Source organism: Lytechinus variegatus, chromosome 8 (assembly GCF_018143015.1).
Source record: "Lytechinus variegatus isolate NC3 chromosome 8, Lvar_3.0, whole genome shotgun sequence".
Taxonomy (NCBI): domain Eukaryota; kingdom Metazoa; phylum Echinodermata; class Echinoidea; order Temnopleuroida; family Toxopneustidae; genus Lytechinus; species Lytechinus variegatus.
The window spans coordinates 38,700,876-38,721,871 of record NC_054747.1 but is presented as its reverse complement, the minus strand read 5'-3'; the positions used below and the strand labels follow the sequence as shown (position 1 = coordinate 38,721,871).

General features: G+C 36.5%; 2 protein-coding genes across 3 annotated transcripts in view; one reads left to right on the top strand and one right to left on the bottom strand.

The window, feature by feature from the left end:
* The window catches only part of LOC121420473 (roundabout homolog 1-like), a 28,122-nt gene extending 17,180 nt beyond the window's left edge, over positions 1–10,942 (top strand). Inside the window, exons 5-12 of the mRNA XM_041615118.1 lie at positions 833–1,114; positions 1,341–1,646; positions 1,992–2,279; positions 3,779–3,799; positions 4,216–4,470; positions 4,948–5,079; positions 6,776–6,882; positions 8,536–10,942. Of these exons, the coding sequence (XP_041471052.1) occupies positions 833–1,114; positions 1,341–1,646; positions 1,992–2,279; positions 3,779–3,799; positions 4,216–4,470; positions 4,948–5,079; positions 6,776–6,882; positions 8,536–9,021 (1,877 nt within the window). The 3' untranslated portion in view covers positions 9,022–10,942. The remainder of the gene's footprint in view (positions 1–832; positions 1,115–1,340; positions 1,647–1,991; positions 2,280–3,778; positions 3,800–4,215; positions 4,471–4,947; positions 5,080–6,775; positions 6,883–8,535) is intronic.
* A 1,293-nt stretch (positions 10,943–12,235) lies between these two features.
* Positions 12,236–20,558, bottom strand: LOC121420472 (UDP-glucuronosyltransferase 2C1-like). 2 transcript variants are annotated; one of them, XM_041615116.1, is made up of 6 exons: positions 19,921–20,549; positions 17,643–17,963; positions 16,548–16,799; positions 15,607–15,829; positions 15,220–15,439; positions 12,236–14,604 (listed from the first exon to the last, which is right to left on the bottom strand). In XM_041615116.1, exons 1-6 carry the CDS (start codon positions 20,242–20,244, stop codon positions 14,319–14,321), a joined length of 1,626 nt encoding a protein of 541 aa, XP_041471050.1. In that variant the 5' UTR covers positions 20,245–20,549; the 3' UTR covers positions 12,236–14,318. The 2 variants fall into 2 exon arrangements, with proteins under 2 accessions (XP_041471050.1, XP_041471051.1); XM_041615117.1 differs by lacking the exon at positions 17,643–17,963 and having other exon boundaries at positions 19,921–20,558.
* Between the last annotated feature and the right edge of the window lie 438 nt (positions 20,559–20,996).

The following is a 20,996-nucleotide window of genomic DNA, read 5'->3' as shown; positions in this document are numbered from 1 at the left end:
CATAATCTCCAAGATTGTATAGTAATTTTTTTTGTGCGAATCGCTATTAAGTGATTATGCTAATTTATGCATAATTAATATGCGAAATCATACTTTTTCCTCTAACTCCCTAAATAAAGCTCCAAATGTACTAATTTTTGGTATAGAAACTCTTTGTGGTGTTCTTAGCAAGTGTACATGAAAAAAAATTGCGATATCAAATCATTTTCTTATGTATTTTATTGTTTTTGCAATTTCTTATGTATTTCTTTGTTTTTTGAGCTTTTGTTTTTCATTGTTTTTTCAATGAAATTTGTTGGGGACTCTTCTGTGATCATAAATAGCATAAAATAAATACATTTAGACCAGAAAAACTAAAAATAATCATACATTTATTAATTTTGGTTGAAAACACAATTTGCATTGACTTTGTACACGAAATCATGTTTTTGAGCAATTTTCGGTCTGACATGCACTTACATAATGGTGCGTAATTTCGGAACCACGTACCCGGGTGACGCAAAGTTGGTCTCAAAAGTTGCGCAAGACTTGAAAGTAAAAAGTCAGCGAGTGGCACGGTCAAAAAATTTCGCGCGGCGAAAATATTGCGGGATTTGTTGAGGGGGGGGCCTCCGAGGCCCCCCCCCCGGCCTAGATAGGGTTAAGTTATTCTGGAACAAACCCGTGTGTTTTATTTACCCTATAGAACAACATTATTTTGCGATTATAATATTCATGATTCTGATGATGCCGTCTGATAAATCGGTAAAATTTGCACAAGCATGACGCAACTGAAGAGCAGTCAGATACAGTTTATGTACCAAAAGAACCATTATTTTACCTCGATATGCAGATCCTGTTTCCAATGTGGCGGTTCACTCCAGCGTACCCATTGACAGGGTGATAGAAGGGACCCGGGATCTTGAAGTCAATTGCACTGCGAACGGAAATCCAATGGGGTCGTCCTTCATCGGCTGGACGCGTATAGACGCAGATGGTAACGTCGCTGGACCGCAGCGGGAATCACCGATGAAGTTTACTGTGGTTAGTCGGTCGGATGCTGGAAGGTACCGCTGCACTGTCGACAACGGTGTGGGTTCAAGCCGCTTTGAAACCGTGAAGATTATAGTCTACCGTAAGTCTTTGGGAGTGGGTTAAAAATAGAGTCTAATTTCATTTTTACATACAATTGTTACTTTTGCAACTGTACTCATCCATCTAGATGTGACATCGAATTCCCATCGGACGAATTAATAACATCGTTTCAGAACGTGTTTAAATGCTACTCAATTGATATAGAATGCCATACGACATAGTAGGTCTTTCAACTATTGCTCGTATACCTCCTTGTCAATCTATAGATCCTCCAATCATCACCAACGAAGGATACCGCGCCCATCGCAATGAAGGCGAAGCGGTATCACTGACCTGCAACGCAACGGCGAACCCTAGACCAACGATCACATGGTACACACCCGATAACAGAACGATCAGTGGCCCGCCCTCTGCGGTGGAAACTACAACAGAACAAAGTGACTACTCTATCAACATCAGCAGTAGGCTGGATATAGTCAATATAGTTCCGGCCGTCCATTACGGGATATATCGGTGCGTAGCGGAAAATGACTACGGAAGGGTTGAGATAAGTGTCACTCTCGGTGGAAAGTGTAAGTATAAGAATCACTAAATTGACTCCATTTATCAAGGAGAGGTTTCCATTTGATTATTAAAAAATCCTGCTAATTAAGAAATGACGCACTCATTAGAGGCTCCTTATAATTGATATATCAAATATTTTAACCCATCCTATCTACTTACCAGTGCATATTTGAGAAAAATGAAACATGGTAAATACTCTACTGCTGGCTCTATAAGAACGAAATATCTCTTGGAGGCATACTGTTGTATGTCCACTACAAAAGAAACCCACGATAATTAGTATGACTACATAAAACCCGTCTGAAATTAGAATTAATTGCCCTTCTGATAAATTGTTTTCCTCGAACTTACAGCCAAACCCGCCCCACCAACGGCAGTAAGTTTCATCCAAAAGACAACCACCCAGACATCTCTGGACATCATCTGGCGGCCGGGGCACGATGGGGGCGCTGATCAGACATATACCGTGACGTCATGTCTAGTGGGAGCCAATGAGAAGTGTACTGTTCATCGCGGTATAACAGATACGCATTTCAACATCACCGCGTTGCAGGCGTACTCGCTATATGACGTCACCGTAACCGGAGTCAATGTTTTCGGGGAGAGCGAAGCGTCGAAACCTGCTCGAAATTCCACTGCTCGTAAGTTTCCCTATTTTTTGACTCACAAATATAGAGACTGATCGCGGCCTTTGCGTAACTTTCCCAAAAGATGAAAAACTGGGTAAAAGCGCCGTGGTGTATTGGTTCTGACTTTCGCTTAGTAGTCAGAGGGTAGTGAGTTCGAATCCAACCTAGTGTCCTTTGACAAGGCATGAATCCACACTTTGTAACTCTCACCCAGATGCTAATTTGTAACAGATATGAAACAACTGTCATTGTGGTTGGTTTAGCAAGTGTGCGCCTAACATGCTGCTAAAAAGTTATGAATCGAGTGATAATAGTTTTTTAAGCGCATTGAGCAGTCGCAGATTGATAAAGCGCTATATAAAGACAATTATTATTTGAAGAGTTTAGTTGTAAAAGGATTTAGGTCCACTTTGGACCATTCCGAGAAAAACCGTGTTTTATTTATTCTCACGTACTGCAATATTCTTATGAGAAACTAAACTGTCATGATGTACTACCCTATCATGTGAACATAAAATTGGGTATGAAAGAAATCTACCTGTCTTCAATTTTGTTCTATGTATTCTGTTTAAAATTATCATTGTGGACGTAACCCCTTTTGCAAGCAACTTAAATGAATCCAATCTATTTTTATTAACAAAAAAGCGATTTTTCGTTGCCACTTTTATTCACGTTTTTATGTAAATTTCAAATTGTCTTTGTTTTCATCAGAGCGACTAAAAATTTAGAGGTTTTGAGACAGAAAACAATAAAATTTATGAACAATGGACCTAACCCCTTTTGACAAATGAGCTCTTCAGAAGAGTTTATTTGCAAAAGGGATAAGGTCCACTCAAAAAAAAAGTTTCTTTTTCGTATTCTCCTACATGCATATTGCAATATTCTTATGCAAAACTAAATTTTCATGATACCCTACCATGGGAACATACAATTGGGTATAAAAGAAATCTACCTTTCTACTTATTTTTTTAATTATATTCTTTTCCAAAAAAAAATCTGTGTTGACCTAACCCCTTTTGCAACTAAACCGAAATGGACCTAACCCCCTTTTGAAAGCAAAGTGATTTTTCTTTGCCATTTTAAATCAATTTTTAATGGGAATTCAACTTTTCTTTGGTATCATCTTATTGAGCTACTAAGAATCTATACATTGGGACAAACAAAAATGAAATATGATGAAAAACTGACACTTTTTGCTAGTGAGCTCTTCATATAAAAAATATATTGTCAGGAGTATCACCATTTATTTTGAAACCTTTATTGTTTATGTTTTTTTCACAAAATGCATCTGAATATATCAAAGCAAAATACATAGTTGCATTTAATGTGAACTAGACTCTTATAGCTGTGAAACACTCAATCATATTCTATCATGTATTGAAGTGCTGTATTTACATCTAAGAAATAATGACAATTGTTGATTATTTACAAGATCGATTAATATTCATACGTACTCAACGTTTTAGATAACTAATTATTGTATTTTTTGCCCTATTTTCATTTCCGGTTAGCTTTGTCACCTGATCAACTTGGTAAGTTTACACAAATGATTCTCCTCAATTTCAGGATATCACTTTATATTCATTTGTATCAGTGCTATGCCTTTTTATCAAATGAAGTGAAACAACTGCGGTTTGAGCCATTATGTTATCTTATTTTTCGAAAGGGTTAGAAAACGGATACAAAGACATTAATAAAACACTGGTTCAACAGGGCGACAAAACGGTAATCGACGTATTGATTCCTTCATGGCTGTTATATGTCTGTGTGTGTTTTTCTTTAATAACTTTCTACAGCATTGTCGTAAAAGTTAATGATGACGGATGATATTTGTTGAGATGGATTCAACGATTATAGTATATGTGTATTGTATTTCGATATCTCATGGACATATTACCTTTATCATACCATAGTAAATAATTTCAATCCTCTTTGTATCAAAACCCAGGTGTAGTCGCTACGTTTGACATCACATCTGGCTATATTATTGTTAAGCGCAAATCAAACAACACAAGGCCGATACCTAAAGACCTCTGCTTTGACTTGGAGGTTAAGGTGATTGTTGCTCGACGCGAAGAGGCGTGTCTGAAGCTCAACAATCCAGTCAAAGTGGAGACTGTAGTCTCACAATCACAGATTTGGTTGCTTAGCTGTGGGCGGGGCGTGTGCAGCGAGGGGGATCACGTGATGTTCCCAGCTCCACGTAAGTTGTTTCATTTGATATGCAACGGAAATACGAGGATAATAAAACGTTTAAGAAAATTAAGCAGCTAACGCAAGAAAATAAAAACAAATTTATTTACTTTGAAAAAACGTTAGAATTTCACTTTTTGCCGTATGTTGATAATCTACAACTTCCGGATTATTCCATGGCCCTGGGAAACGGGGTGCTTCTCCAATTTGTCATGACCAAAAACCATCGTTATTTCGTTGCGAAAAGATCGTTTTTATATTATTTCTGTTTGCTTGTATGTTTTGTGTTTGTCTAATTTTATCTCCCCCAAATTATCTTTATGATAGGAGAGATAGCCCTTTTTCGCGCTTGTTTTACTTGTCGATTTTTTGTCCAATCAACCAACCCCTCTCTAAAACTTGCCACTAAGAACCCTGGGTCATTCCATTTTGGGGGAGCAGAGTGAATTTGATATATTCATTGCATCCATTTCTGTTTTCTCAACAGCCTTGGAAAGTAAATCGCCAGAAACCAATGACCTCGACATCACCAGCCTTGTCGCTATCGTAGCGGGCGCTGTCGTGTGTCTAGTCGTCATCCTCATCGTATTCGCTGCATGGAAATGGAACAAAAAGAGAGGTTAGTCTATTGTTGGTTTACAATCTTCAAAAATTGCAACAAATGCTGCTATCAGTGCTCTATCCATATTTGACGATGTTGCGTATGTCTCGATTTTTTTTGCCGTGACATTTTAGGCTGCTCTTGACGCATCGGACGATATTTGTAGGTTCTATGTACAGTGGCCTGCTAGCAGTGCATGTAGACCATGCTGCTTTTCCATTTCAGATTTCATGCATGCCATATTTGTATTGATATATTTAAACAGAATGATATCACCTACTTCACATCAAAATTCATCCACATTTTTTGCTGAACAGGGCTTTCTTTGTTATTATCTCGTAATCTGTACCCCATATCCAGTGATGACAGAGAATCAACTATTCAAGATTCATTTTAGCCTAACTTTTATATTACAAAGTGTTAAAGGGGAATCCAACCCAAATTAAATCTTGCTTTTAGAGGTAAACAGAAAATCAGACAAGTTGAAAGGTGAAAGTTTGAAAAATATCGGATAAACAATAAGTAATGATTTTTAAAAGTAGCAAATATTGGTAATCAATATATACCCATGAAGATTTTAAATTTGCCGTACACGTGCCTCCAAAATATAAATGACTAAAATGATTTTTTTTTTCAAAAGTTTGACTTCACGTTATATTTTATTTCATGATGATATAAAACAATGTACCATCTTGATCATCATGCCCGAGGAGAATGGGTACTTGGGAGAAAACCAGAAATACCTGATAATTAAATACATTTCGTATACATGGTATAGGCAAATGATAGGAGAGCTGTCACCGCCTTTTGTCTTAATTTACTTACCAATTTGCTAATTTGAAATCTACATAGTCTTAGGGATCTCAATTTTAAAGCAGTCATAACTTTATTATTGCTTTTCCTATATATTTCTCAGACTTATACCTTTCTGTTTCATTTATTTTCTCCTTTCCAATACATTATTTTATGGCCAAGACTGGATTTCCATTTATTATACTGTTGGCTGGTTTGATTTTTGAAAGAATAGGTGTATATTATAGATTTTTTTAATTAAAAGGGATACACCGGGCTGAAGATAAGTTTAAGTGTAAATAATAGGTGTAAACGACTAGAGTAAAATTCTTCAAGCAAAATTCTGAAAATCTCAAATAAGTAAGTTGCTGAGTTTTGAAGAGGAATATTTTGTTTTACGCACGTTGACATGAATATTCATTAGATGGGCTGATGATGTCACATTTTCAATTTTTTTTCTTTTGATGCGTTATTACACGAAATAATCATTTTTTTCATAATAACATACATGTGTATATATTTTGTCTTATAATAGAATTAGCTGCAGCAATATATATTTCATGCATTAAATCACTTGTCAATCCATTTTTTTTTTCTAGGAGGGAAAAAGGTGAATAAACATAATTTCATTAAGTTAACATAATGCAATAGAACATGTAAGGATATGCCATAATTTAGTTTCCTGATTGAATATTCATAATGACTTGCATAGATCTGCCTCGCCTAAATATTGCTGATTTTTAAAATGTCACCTTGTTATTCATTATCCGACTCTGATCAAACCTTCAGTGTGTGGTTTGTCTTATTTTTCGCTATTTGTTGAAATCAGCCTGGAGTACTCCTTTGAATGGCATGAAATTTACACTAATCCGCTTAATAATGCAATTGACATGAAAATGACTCCCTTGACCTTGTATCGCAGGTCCTATGCTGCACAAGCAGATGAGCTCTCGCAAACTTCCAACTTTACCGCGTGGCAATAGTTGTGGCCCGCCCTCACCGTCTTGTCAAGAGGCAATGGAGTCTCAGGTATATTTACAAAACTAACCTTAAAAAATGAAGAAATATCTTACAGCTCATTGATGCTATTCATGCACCCCACTTACAGATAACACCAGCATTTGCTTGAAATCTTGGACGTCATATAAAACATTGATTTTATTTTGATTTCACTTTTTCGAAGATGTTACTAAATGTATGCATGAATATGGTAAATAAACAAGTCACCAATTTACCATTTTGCTTCAAGAACGAATAAAGTTTGGTGAACTGCCATTCATATGAATTGTCCAATAGAGCACCTACCTTTCAGATCAAGTAATTTGATAGTAGAAGGAAGCTACAAAGCTTATTTCCTTAAACAGTCAGTCGGCAAGCCCTGAAAAAGTAGCTTCTTTTATCCAAGTGATATTCATGACTATAGGGTTTTTGCATTATTAATGAGCTTGGTGCGAACCAAAACACCTCTTTTTATTCCGCCACTGCTGCTCTAAATATTAACCAAATTTAATGTTTTTGGTATCTTTGTAAAGAAGAAGAATCATTCTTTCAGGTCATGTGTCTGGAATTTTTAAAAATGTTGTAATATAAGGAAAACTTTTGATATAAAACATGAAACAAAATTATTTTTTCATGCAACAAATGTTGTTGTTTCACACTTGATTTCTGTTTGAGCACAAATAATTCTTAAATCATAATAAAGCTGAAGATCTATACGCTTTAATATGATATAATTTGTATAAGAAGATGTATCTTAGGTGGGTCAGCAGCCAGCTTTTCATAGGCCAAGTACATTTAGCAGCTCAAAAACAAGAATACTGCACTCTGATTGGTCTCAGAGACCACACACCCACGCAAATTCCAATTTCCCCCACACTGGGCCTCTGCAAGGTCACACTCACCATGTGGTAATCTCTTCAAATAACCCGCGCCTGTTGTGAAAACATTATTCAGCCAATCAGAACTCTGGATTTTATGTTACTCAGAAATTTTAGAAATCTCGTGTTGCATCTTGATGGAAAAAGCTGGCTGCTGACTGATCTAAAAGATGCCACATATCAAGAGTGACACTGTAAGAAAGTATAGAGTTTGAGCTTTCTGATGATATAAATAATGTTGGTGCCTAAAACACAAAATGTTGCACAATTTGCAAGTGAAAACAGAGGAAGAAAATTCTGTTTGATGCATCCTTTCCGTTAAAAAAATCACTTATTTATCAAAATATTTTATTCAAAAGAAATAACCAATATGAAAGAGTAACATTTACTCTTCCCAATGGTAGAAAAATAATCAATTTTACTCCAGGAGAAAGTGGTTAAATTGTTTGAGAAAGAAAGTTTCACAAATCACGAGATTTTGCAGGGACATGAATTCAGCCACGAGAGGACTTTGATAAATCTTGCCCATTTGCTCATTAACACAGGGGCTTGCTGACTGACTGTAAAGTATTAACCCATTCCATGATTTAAATACACCCAATTTCGATGTTCAATTGCTCCTTTTTTTGGTAAAACACATATTGTTTTTGTCCAATCCTTCACATCATAACAGTGTAAGAGCATACCTATTTTTTATAATCTAGTCCTGCGGTGGACTATTGAAATAGACTGGAGACTTTAAACGAATGTTTGTTGGTTTTATAAAACACACTTTATAAACATGTTTTTTTCAATTCTTTTCCAGGTATACGACGGTCTAGAACTGGGATCGGTGAACCAATACATGCATCCTTATGCTCAATCGACTATCCCTGCCAACAAACACTGCAAAGCTCCTTCTAACTGCCCTCCAGACTCCGATCTCCAATATGGCGACCTAAAAACCGATGACATACCGCCACCAAGTGGCGATAAGGTGAAACAAAATCACATCGAAGGTACCTACACGACTACACTCAGTTACTTGCCAATGGGTTCCCCTACCGTTTTGAAGAAAACCGAGCGTAAGCCGAGCAGCCCCGTGGATAGGATGACGAGCGAGCCAGCTTTCACTTCTGTGGGTAAAAACAATGGCGAGCCGGAAAATGCCGATGTTCAAACAGCGCTGCTCGTCGACATCGGAGATGAACGAAGGTCGCCGAGCGACAGTGATGATGGGTACTACTCGGTTCCGAAGAATAGCCGAGTGGCGTCGATTGATGAGACAACCCCGGCGCTCGGGGTCTATTGAAACTGGGCATGCGCTTTTTCCTGTGAGGAATGAACTAAAGAATAGTCTACCCAGGAATGAAAAGGCTTGTCTTGTCAGCTTCATGGTTGCTGGAGTTGATGGGAAACATTCCATCGTTGAGAAACGCAAGGGCATTAGAAATGCACAAAGTTGAAAGACCTGCAAGGTTGTTTTAATGAGTACTAGCGGAAAAGGAAGCTGTTCGACCTACATGATTGTATGATCAATTCATCTAAAATAACAGCATGCTTATACCGCCGAGTGATTTCAAGATACATGTATTTGTTTGGTATTTTTGGTTCGTTCGTATCGGAAAAAATGAGCTAAAGTCGGCATAAACATTTTAGGGGAATTATCGTAGCACTCTGAATTTCCAGAGTCTTATGTTGCAATCGTTATTAATCAATGACTACCAACACTTGCACAATCAGAATTGTAATTAATTTTCAGCATTAAAAACATTCATTGATCAAATATGGAATATTAAGATTCGGTTATTATCACCTATATATTATTCTCGAGCAACCGATATTGCCTGTTTTATGTTCGCCAGTTTACACTAAAACGGAGAGATCATCGTAACTTTGTCATTTTGCATTTAAAATGAACAGGTCGAAAGTTTTTTTTTCTTTCAGGGTTATCAGTCAGTGTTATCATCCGAGTTGCTATATAAAGCTGCTAGTATTTTGCCTATTATAACGCTCCGTTCATGCACTTTACGCCTTATACAATGTAAGATATGAAAATGTGTTATTTGTTAAAGAATGCTTTGCCAAATATCTAACGTTATGCATTAGCTTATTCCATCCTTTGCACGGTTAACATTTCAGTTTAAATAAATTTGTACTTTAGATATTACAAGTTATGCGATTTTGGAGGGGCTTTTTAAAGTTGTAAATTTTGTAAAATGATTCGATTAAAACCATTTCGTGCTGATTATCGTAAATTATTTCATATTTTTAAATCGATCCCGTCATGTCATGGCTCATAATCAACGTTAGTGCTGCAGATACTATCACAGGCCGGGGGAGTGTCTAGTCGTGATCAATAAAGACACATGTGGTACATACTGTGTGAGTAAAAAAAAATCACTTCACCTCACAAATCCCCCAATTTAAGAAAGAACTGTGTCATGAACGCATAATTAATATAAATGTCAGGAAAGGCATCTCCCAAATAATATACCACATTTTATAGGGTATGTGTTAATGAAAATTTGATTTTTTTTTTAATTTCCATTTTCATGGTCAACTAAACGCAAATATATATATGTATATATGCCATTCTGTTGTTGTTTCTGTGCTAATATATTTGATCTGCCGCTGGCATATGATGGGAAGTGAACCGTAGTTTCATTATAGATGTAAATGTAACCATACTTTTGTGAATGCAGCAGGCAAAGATTAATGGATAAGAGACATAAATATACACAAAATAAAACCAAAGAAAATGATGAATACGTGTTATCATTGATTAATATAATTGTCTAATTTAGATGTTTCTACATGAAGGCCTCAAGTTAACAAAATGTTGTAAATATTGATATTATATCAAATTATACTATACATGTACATGCTTTCTTTTAAACTGTCCAATTGATTATAAATATTCAACCATTCCTTTTGCACTTATAATTTATCTTCATTAGAAATTATAAAACTAGGTTAAATATGATAACATAAGTTCAAAAGCAAGCTACGAAAGGTGTTGACTGTCATATAATCTAACAATATATATTTTGGCCATAATTGTTTAATTGGAAAATTTGTATATAGTGTAGATAATACCATTCCAGGACAAATATTCGTCATTTAAAATGACCCATTATATATTTGTATGTAAACTGTACATAAAGTAGAATTGGTATGTTATGTAATAATAACGTCAGCATTGTAATAAATGCGATTGAAATATGCCAAAATCTGTTTTGCCTATATTCCACTTGTTTTGTTGGGTGTGTTGCTGCGATACTCCACCCCCGTCCAATCCCTTATAGAGTTTTTTGCTAAGTATAAACTTAAAGGAGAATGAAACCATTGGAACAAGATAGCTTGTGTGAAAACAGAAAAATCAAAGAAACAGATCAACAAAAGTTTGAGAAAAATCGGACAAATAATGAGAAAGTTATGAGCATTTGGATATTGCGATCACTAATGCTATGGAGATAGCAAATTGGCAATACGACAAAGATGTGTGATGTCACTTGTGAACAACTCTCCCCATTACTTTTTTATATTTCACTTGAATTGCCTCTTTTATCACATCTATCCATAGATCATGTGTTCTTTCTACATGAGGGCATGTAATACATATTTTTTAAGAATACATCATGGATAAAGAGTTTGTATCATCATAAGAAAAAGCAAAAAGAGACATTTTGAGGGTATTTTATAGTCCACCAAAGGGAAAGTTGTTCATCAGTGACATCACACATCCTTGTCGCATTGCCAATGGGAGGATCTCCATAGCATTAGTGATTGCAATATTCAAATGCTCATAACTTTCTCATTATTTGTCCGATTTTTCTCAAACTTTCTTTATTCTTATTCTTTAATTTTTCTGTTTTTACACAGGCCTATTTGTTCCAAAGGTTTCATTCCCCTTTAAATGGGGTATGCTCTTGCCTGTTGGTGAGTCTTGATATTTGATGAGTTGAATTTGTGAGTCATCTTATTAGGGGGAAAGCTCCGGGGGGGGGGGGGTGGTTGATTGTATGTGTGTTTTTAAGGGTGCGTGGGTAGAGGTGTAGGAGAGGATAACAGAGAGGAAATGTTTAACTCTAAACTACGTCATTTTAAGGGACAGTGTCGCCCCCTCCCTCTCTCTCCTCTCTTTCGCAGTTCCTCTTTTTCACATGTACACTAACACATTCACCAACCCATGCACGTTTTAGGAATGCACCCCCACCCATCTATTATCTACTTTCCCCTTTTCGTCCCAAACCTCTCTTTATCGCTCTTTCCGTTACTTGTTGTCTTCTTATGTCTTCGCCTTCTTTCCCCCTCTTTCCGGACTACCATTCGTCCTGGAGTCCTTTGCCTCTTCTTCACCTACTTATAATTCATATAATTCTCTTCCGCCCCCTCTCTCTTTCTCTATATCTTGAATTTCTTTTGTCATCTTTGGGATTTCAATATACATTTTCATAGTCTCTGTCTGAGACACAATCATACACAACAAAAATGATTAAATGAATGCCAATACAAGAGTAATATGCACTGTAGTTAGTACTGTAATAAGTTAAAATTGAATGATTACAATGATTTTGGAATAAAAAGAAGCAAATTCTGTTTGCAACGGAGCGTATAGTTATTATGTACATATGCTTGAAAGTTCATGAAATGATAAAACAAAATAAGATTTGGGATCTCTAAAAGAAGGAGTTTCTAAAACCGCATACATTCGTAATTCCGAAGCTTCGTAATTCTGGAGGTTCTTTATTCCGAAGGTTCGTTTGTCCGAAAACGAAGTGAGGTCCGTAATTCCGAAGGTTCGTTAATCCGAAAACGAAATGAGGTTCGTAATAAAGGTTCGTTAGTCCGAAAACGAAATGATTAACGAACCTTATTTCGTTTTCGGATTAAAGAACCTTCGGGACAACGAATCTTACTTCGTTTTCGGATTATCGAACCATCGGAACATCGAACCTTATTTCGTTTTCAGATTATCGAACCTTCGGAATAACGCCACAAATGTTCGCTTTAACGAACCCTTTAACGTTTTCGGATTAACGAATATCGACGTATATGCAATTTACGTGTTTCGGAATTACGAACCTTCGGACTCACGAAGTGTATCCTTCAAAAGACAATTCAGTGTTTTTGTTTAGATGAAGACTAGATTATCTGAAGAGATGATGATATACAAAGCTCATTTGAATTCGGGAGACAGAGTTATCACAAATTCCATAATGGCTCCGGACTGCCACTTTTTTTTTGGGGGGGGGGCAAACAACATTGATACTGAAAAGGGATTATGGGGGCTTAGACGACAAGTCCACCCCAACATAAAGCCTGAATAACATGAGGAAAAATCAAACAAGCACAACACTGACAATAATATTTCCTGGCTTTATCGATAGTTGGCTCGCCCGAGTTCAATCTATACTTTTGTAATTGGTACAACTTAGATATTTTTTAATTATTATTTATACCCCAAGGTACATCATTAGCACGGAACTTTGCACTCTATCGTCACGTATACATTTAGTGTTACTAATGATCCAAAGATCTAATAAAGTTTCCAATGTGTTCAGCAAAGCATACAGAGATTATTATGTTACAGTTAAAGTTGTCGGTCTTTAATACAAAAATAATAGAATGATGGCTGTTTTCACTTTCTTTTACAAGAGAGAGAGAAAAAAACCTGACGCGAACCACATTTACAAAAAAGGTCATGCATGCCACTTAATAAAGTTTAGACGAGGCTGATAAATTAAATCGTCATTGTATATTGCTGCAAAAGCGCAGGATATAAAAACTTTCCGAGATTGTTTTCGCCATGTTGTATAACTATCAAGCTGAGCTATGCTACTTTTATTTATGAACAAGGAGCACCGTTTATTATTATTATTTTTTGGTCAGAGAAGCGAATAGCACTTACATTTATGCATGTCACTACATAAAGCACCGCATTGTGCATTTGCTACGATTTCCAAACAGTTTGGTTTCCTAAAAAAATCAGATGAGACTTTAATTACCATGTTTGATCATAAATAATATGATATTGAGATTATATCAGAAGAATATTAATCGGCAATTAACCTAAACTTGAATCTTATTCGACTATCAAAATGGTTTCAGGCACCACACAATATACAAAGCCATACAATTTCTAAACATGTTAAAGTCTTCCTTTCTCATGTTTCTGTAGGGTTGCAAATTAAATTCGGAAAGCAAGCACTTGCTAAATATGAGTAATTCTTATTTATCAGTACATGATCATTATCCAAATAACTATATCCTGAAAACCAGTTGCAGGCACTTCCTTTTAAAACGTGTCTCGTCCCAAATAAAGGAATTTTATCGCATAAGATATTTTATTCTTACAGTAACCCTATACCTTTAAAAATCAAGTAGTAGTAGTGCGCTTGTCAAGGCCAATGGAGATTCACACGTTAGCTGTGTTCAGTCTATCAATCCACTCCTGTTATAACGATATGCCAAGCTCAATCACCATGTCACACATAATTAGAATCATCAATATATATATATATATATATATATACATTACATGTCTTTGGAAATTGTCAATGTGAAGAATGAGAATAAAAAAAATACTTAATTGATTTATTTTGTTCAATCATGTTTTTGTTTAGAAGAAGAGATACATTTCTGTTTACAGAAACTTAGAGTGCACCGGATGCTATAGAAAGAAACCACTAGTATTACTGAGACCAAGGCTAGGAAAAATGCCAAAACATCTAGCATATTACGCTGTATAAAGTTGAGTCCAATCAGTGGGCTTCTCATGTAGCCGCCTCCATGCTTCATCACGTGATTTACCCAGAATGCAGCGCGATCACCCGGATGCATCGACCTACTTTGCAGACGAGCGGACAGTAGCTTTGCCACCTCCGAGTAACTGCGAATACGAAATGTGAACATTCATAATTAGCACCGTGAATACAGGGAAATTATAAGTTCAAATCTTTCTGAAGGGACAGACCAAAAAATCATGTTGTTTCCAAAAACGTATTACCGGTTGCTTTGAAATCACTTCCACGACAGCATGAGTGGAACGTATCTAAATGAAAAGTTTTTTTAACCAAGGATTTATTAGATGGTTAGCAGAAATCGTGTAATCGAATACATTCTTTTGATGATGTGAAGTAGTATTGATAGGGAGGAACAATTAACATCACTCTTTAGAAGAATGTGAAATGAACGTTGAATAAGATCATGGATGAAATTATATCGCTGTATCCATGGGCGTCAATCAAGGTGGATTGAACAAGGAGAAATGTGAAATGATAATAAATTGACAGGATTGTGTTTCATATAATTGTTTTGTTTTCTTCAAAATACATTGAATACAGTGAAATGTTCTTGAAATGTCATTTTTTAGCATAAAATTGTGCGTACCGGATCTGAATTTAACTGTACAGTCTATAAAGCCCAATTTCAACCATACTCCTTAAGGTGCTGAAATAGAAATCTACTCCCGTGCAATAACCATGAACAATAGTAGATTAAATACCTATTGTTGTTGAAGATCGTTTTTATTGCATCGTCTAGTACATCAACCGTCACATTGGTCTTGTCAAGGACTATGCCGAAACCCTGATGCGTCAGTCGAGACCCCTGATCTATGGCATCCCCTGTGAGTGGTATCAGAATAGCTGGGACACCATGGTACATGGTCTCGTAGAACCCGTTGTTGCCGCCATGGAAAATGAATAGACGTGTCTTCGGGTGACCTGAAAGTCCACACAATTTGCAAAGTTTAAATGCGTTAAGATTACCAACGACGTTTGTGAAGATTGCAAACTTCTTTTGCGAGGGCTAGTTGATGGAGATTATCTTCAGCATAATCTTCAAAGACAAACATAACTCTCAGTAACCCTAACCTCAACCATATCCTTACCTAAAATATCATTCTGTGGCAGCCATGGCATCATCTTTACATTTGGCGGTATCTTGAACTTAGGTTCACCGACGAACTGCCACAGAACCTTCTGCTGCGGATACCGACCAAAGACCTCTGCAAATGGTTCAAGGAATTCTTGTCTGATGTGGGTAACATAAGTACCGAGTGTGAATAAGATGACGCCACCATCGCCAGATGACTGCATGAGTGTCTCTAAGTCCTGGAAAATACAGGAACAAATACGTCAATTAAAAAAAATGTACAAGATTTCAAAATGTGCGGTGATGATTAACGGTTTTCTCCCTTTGATGGAGGAATAGATTTCTTTCACAAATACATCAAGGGTCCAAAACGAAATCACAGTAGGTAAACACTAAATTTGATTTATTCACCCAATGACAGATTACAAACTTGGAGCAAGTTCAATTATTACCAAAAATAATTGAGGTCAATAGAACCTTGGGGAGGAAAAGGCAGATCCAGTATAAAATCATTCGAACGTCGGTGGGAATCACATTGACTTTAATAGATAAACTATTGATGAATTCTATGAAGGAGGATTTTCGGGATAAAATTAATGAAATTCTTTCATGAAACAAAAAAAAAAGAAACAAAATATCACCGATAGAGGGTGCTAGATATCCAAGACCTAAATATTTGAAATTTTCACAGAGAAGTGGCGGTTGGAAGATCTAAACTGTCTTCACAATTCTGTAAGATATAATTCACATTACTGACCATTTATCAAAACTGAAGACAGGCTTTAAAATCACGTTGTGCTTGATTGTGAGAGTTATTTTTTTTCTGTCAGTCCCGTAATACAAAAAGTCAGCGATTAATCGTACTCTTGATTTTACAATTTTATTCAATGCAATCAAACATAAAAAAAAGGTTACAGGATGATCGTTGAGCGTTGTGTTACGAGGTTCAGAGCTTACATCTGGTAATGGTGCTGCCGGTCTTGCAGTGATTCCTCCTATGGTGATGATATTCGGGATGAGCGGCAGCGGGTACTCCACCGCAAAATCCATATTGACCAGGAATAAATCGGTGTAGGTCCCGATGAGGTCCGAGACAGATCCTTGCAAATCTTGCCTGATCTGATGGCGTTCCCTGACGGTGTTGAAAGGCCCATGCATGTACTCTAATATCTGGAATAATACCTGATTGGCCACTACGTTGTTTACACGCTGTAGATAAAAAAAATTATATATATTTTTAAAAGTGTTTCGTTCGGAATTCATCGTCACGCGATAAGGGATGAAGACGTTTGGTCAGTTGATTCGCATAACTGTAAGTATAAAGCAGGTTGTAGTCAACAGTGATGTATGTGCATGACAAGCAAAATTAGAAGAAATGAAAATGGGAGTGAATATTTTAGGGAAATTTATCTAAGTTTGAAATTGGTGCAAGCTATACTTCTGACCTTATTTTTTATAAAGGCATCAATTTAGGCCTTTGATGGCAATAATGATATACAAAGCGATGATTCCCACATGTGTAATATTGTAATATAAAGGAATGTACGTAAAGAAGGTTAGTATTGTTGGCTTTGTCATGCAGTAGGTCTTGAAAAGAATTTCTCTGCTGCATATGTATTTAAAACTGTATTTTTAATAATAATAATAATAATACATATAATTTATATAGCGTCTTTTCCATTTTGATTAAATGCTCAAGGCGCTTTGAAGGGAGTAAGACACAAAAGTAAAGAGAACTAAGAGAAGTACAAAAAAGGCGAATTTAAAAATGAGGAAAAACCTAGTACCTCCTGGTGCAATTTGTGGGTGCAATTTATGGGCGTAAAATGCACACACATATACACACGATGTTCTCCCACATCACACTATTATTTACCAATGCTCAAAATGTTTATTTCACATTTACATAGAAATGCTTTATCATTTGGTGCACAATTGCATTTATCCTTACTTGTTGCATAATTTGATATTGAAGGATGCGACTTCGGGAAATATATAGATTTTTGAATGAACTGAAACATTTTGGGAAAAACATTAATCAACCATGCTTACTTGTAGAAAGGACATTTTATTTGTATAGCCATTCATACAATCTGGAGTGTAGGCCAAATTGACTGGATTTCGTGCGTACATGGATAGCATCGTCGGCACAGCCATTGGGGAAGACAACACTGCGGTTGTGTTCAGTTTCATGGCCACCATCAGACTGCACAACCAGATCATGTCATAGACTACCACATCGAACTTGCCGTCTTCGAGTTGGTGCATGACGTCGGGGTTTCCCAGGAGGTCTTCGCAATCGTCCGCTGCACCTTGGCGATGGGTTTGCATGAGGTTGATGATGTATGTCGCGGTACTTGGTTCAAGGGCATTCTATGAATAGGTTGATGGTGAAACGACAGTACAGCTTGATTCCAAAAAGGAACTAAACCCACTTTCGACCAAAATTGATTTTCTGATACAAATATATGTATCTTAGACGCGGGAATCAAATGCTACATATCGCATTTGAAAAGAAAATGAAAAAGTTGGCAAAATTGTTCCAAAGTAATCCAAAACAGTTTTGTTCCAGAAGTAGCTAAATCCCCTATGCGGTTATTTAAAATTTGTTTTTTTTTTCCTATCTCAAATGACGTTATGCATTCAATTTTGAAGGTACATGTTGTGCACCATCACTGCAAATATTGCTAAAAAAAAATATGAATACTTTTTGATTTAGTGAAATGTACTACAACAGCCATATTTATATGTTTCGTGTTCGATTTCCGATATCAAGGATGTCTAAATTGGCAAAAGTGACATTTTACTAGGCTTTTGTTCCAAAAGGAGCTAAATCCATGAAAAATGAAATTAAAAAAAATCTTTAGAAAATTATAATGAATGCTAGATTTTTGAAATGATGATTTTATCAATCTAAGATGGTAGTACTATCATATACATCAAAATAAAACAGCAGGGGCTTAAGTAAAGTGGTAAATTAAAGAAAAAAACTTGATTTACAGAACAAAAATCAAAAATTGATTTAACTCCTTTTGGAACAAGACTCTTATTGCTCCTCCGACATTTGCTCCAGTTTCGATATATCAGAGGGCAATATTATAGTTAGACTTAGATTGTAACATAAATTTTGGTTCAGAATAATGTAAAGATAACGATCCGTTTTATATAGTTATGGAGGTTGGAATTATGTTTGGTTTAATTTGCAGATTTTCCATCGGAGCAATTGTCGCCGGAGCAAACCAAATAAGTGAAATTTGGAACCAAATAAGTGAAATTTCATACTCTTTACTGTATATGTATATACAGTGCGTCACAGAAAAAAAACGAAACCGAGATTAAGCGATGGTTTATCATAACTTATTGAACTTATTGATATTGAACTTTTAAGGCATGTGATTTTCTTTTTGAAATTCAGACACCCCCCGCCAAATGAGTTTTTGGTATCTTTTTTTCAAATTGTTTTTGCTCACTCATGCGTGAATGTAGAATAATCTGCGTAATATCAGATGAAAGGGGGGATTCTAAGCTTTACATTGATAGGTCAATTTTCTATTGTATTTATGATTAAGTTATGATAAATCATCGCTAATCTCGGTTTCGTTTATTCTGGAAGGCATTGCATATACGGAAATGGAACACGTGTTGCCCCGTTTGACATGATATAAAAAATCAAGTTGCATTTTTTTTTTCATTATGCCGTCAATATATTCTGAGGTGGTAACATTTCTCCGATCATATTTCAATACGTTAACGAGGTGCTTGAATGACACTTTTATATACTCCAGCTGAAAATGCATTGGAATGACTTACGATAAAAGTTGTAAGTTAACATATTAGCAGTGGGATAATTAAACAATGACATAAAAGCAGATGATTTGATTGTTGATAGAATCTAATCATATTTTGATAAAATTTGAACAATTTTCGCTCGCGAGCTTATATTATAATTATATTTGAATTATACATTTTTATTCTACTATGGCATTTGTATCTTTGGGACATTATTTAAATTTAGTTTATTTCATTTACAAGATTGTTTATAAATTTGCATATTAGCAATAACATCATTAAATAATCAAATAAAGACAGATGATTAAATTGTTGATAAAATCTGCTCATATTTTGAAAAAAATGTACAATTTTCGGTCGAGCTCAGGCTATATTCACTAAATCGCGAGCAATGAAAATAGTAAGAAATTAATAACTTATTGATCAGTACTCCATTTATTAAAAAAATGAGCCCTGAGATGAAAACATGAGGGATGCTAACTAAAGGACAATACGACATACATCACATAAGGGCTACAGAAAGCGGGTGATCAGTCTTTACCTTTGAGAAGGCCAAATGTCTTTCTCTCACAGACTTAATCTGCTCGGTCGATTGATGGAACACAATGAAATTTAACTCCGAGTCTTCAGGATTGTCTGCCCGGTGAGCATACGCTTCGCTGACGAGAACCGTCACATTGTGACCGTGTCTTACGAGGTATTTTCCAATCGTCTTCCCGACGAAATAATGCGATCCTTCGCCAAGGCTTGTGGTTATTAGGACGTTGCCCGCCAGGAGGCTTGGAGGTAGGGTAAGAAGCACCACACAGAAGCGCATGAATGGGACTGCATTGCATCTTCGCAGAAGAAAAGACGGATTCGCCATTGTCTCGCTTTCTCCATGAGCGGACGGTCTACGTGCTCCAGGTAGATGTCTCAAACATCAAATAAGGAGTGTAATCATGATGTTTGTATGAACCAACACAGTGTCATCATGGAGACTCTGATAAAAAAACCCGGTATAATTATCAATCTGACTGAAGTCCGTTGCTTGTAGGCGGGTGGTGCTTTCCTTCCGTTTTCCCCAGCTCCCTGGTAAATACATAAATATGAACCCTATACAACCGTGATTATAGTCATGATAGTATAGCTACGAGATGCGACAAGGCCGCAGGCCGGGGCGCTCGACCAAAAAAGTGGTAGGGGTGTGCCGAGGGCGAGACAAAAAACGGGGGCCTTGGAGCGGGCTTATTGTAAAAAGGAGGGTCCTGGGAACAGACAATTTTGTGAAAACGGGGGTCCTTGGAACGGATCGCCAGCGTGTGAGTACGTGCGTATGCACCCCTCTGGAACGGTCATGTGTGAATGATGCAGCTAGCGCGGCCTCCGCTGGGTGCGCTCGCACTGAAAGGATGGTCGGACAGCGCTCGGCGGACGCTTTTCACCAAAATTGCAGCAGATCAATGCGACCGGAACGGCGTAACCAAAAATATGCTAAGCTTTGGAGCGGATTTCTTTCTTCTTTTTTTCTCAAAAACAAAATGCTTTGCCTTGGAGCGGCTTTTTTCTCAATAAGAAAAAAATGCTATGCCTTGGAACGGACATTTTGGTGTAAAAATGGGGGTCCCCTCCGCGGCA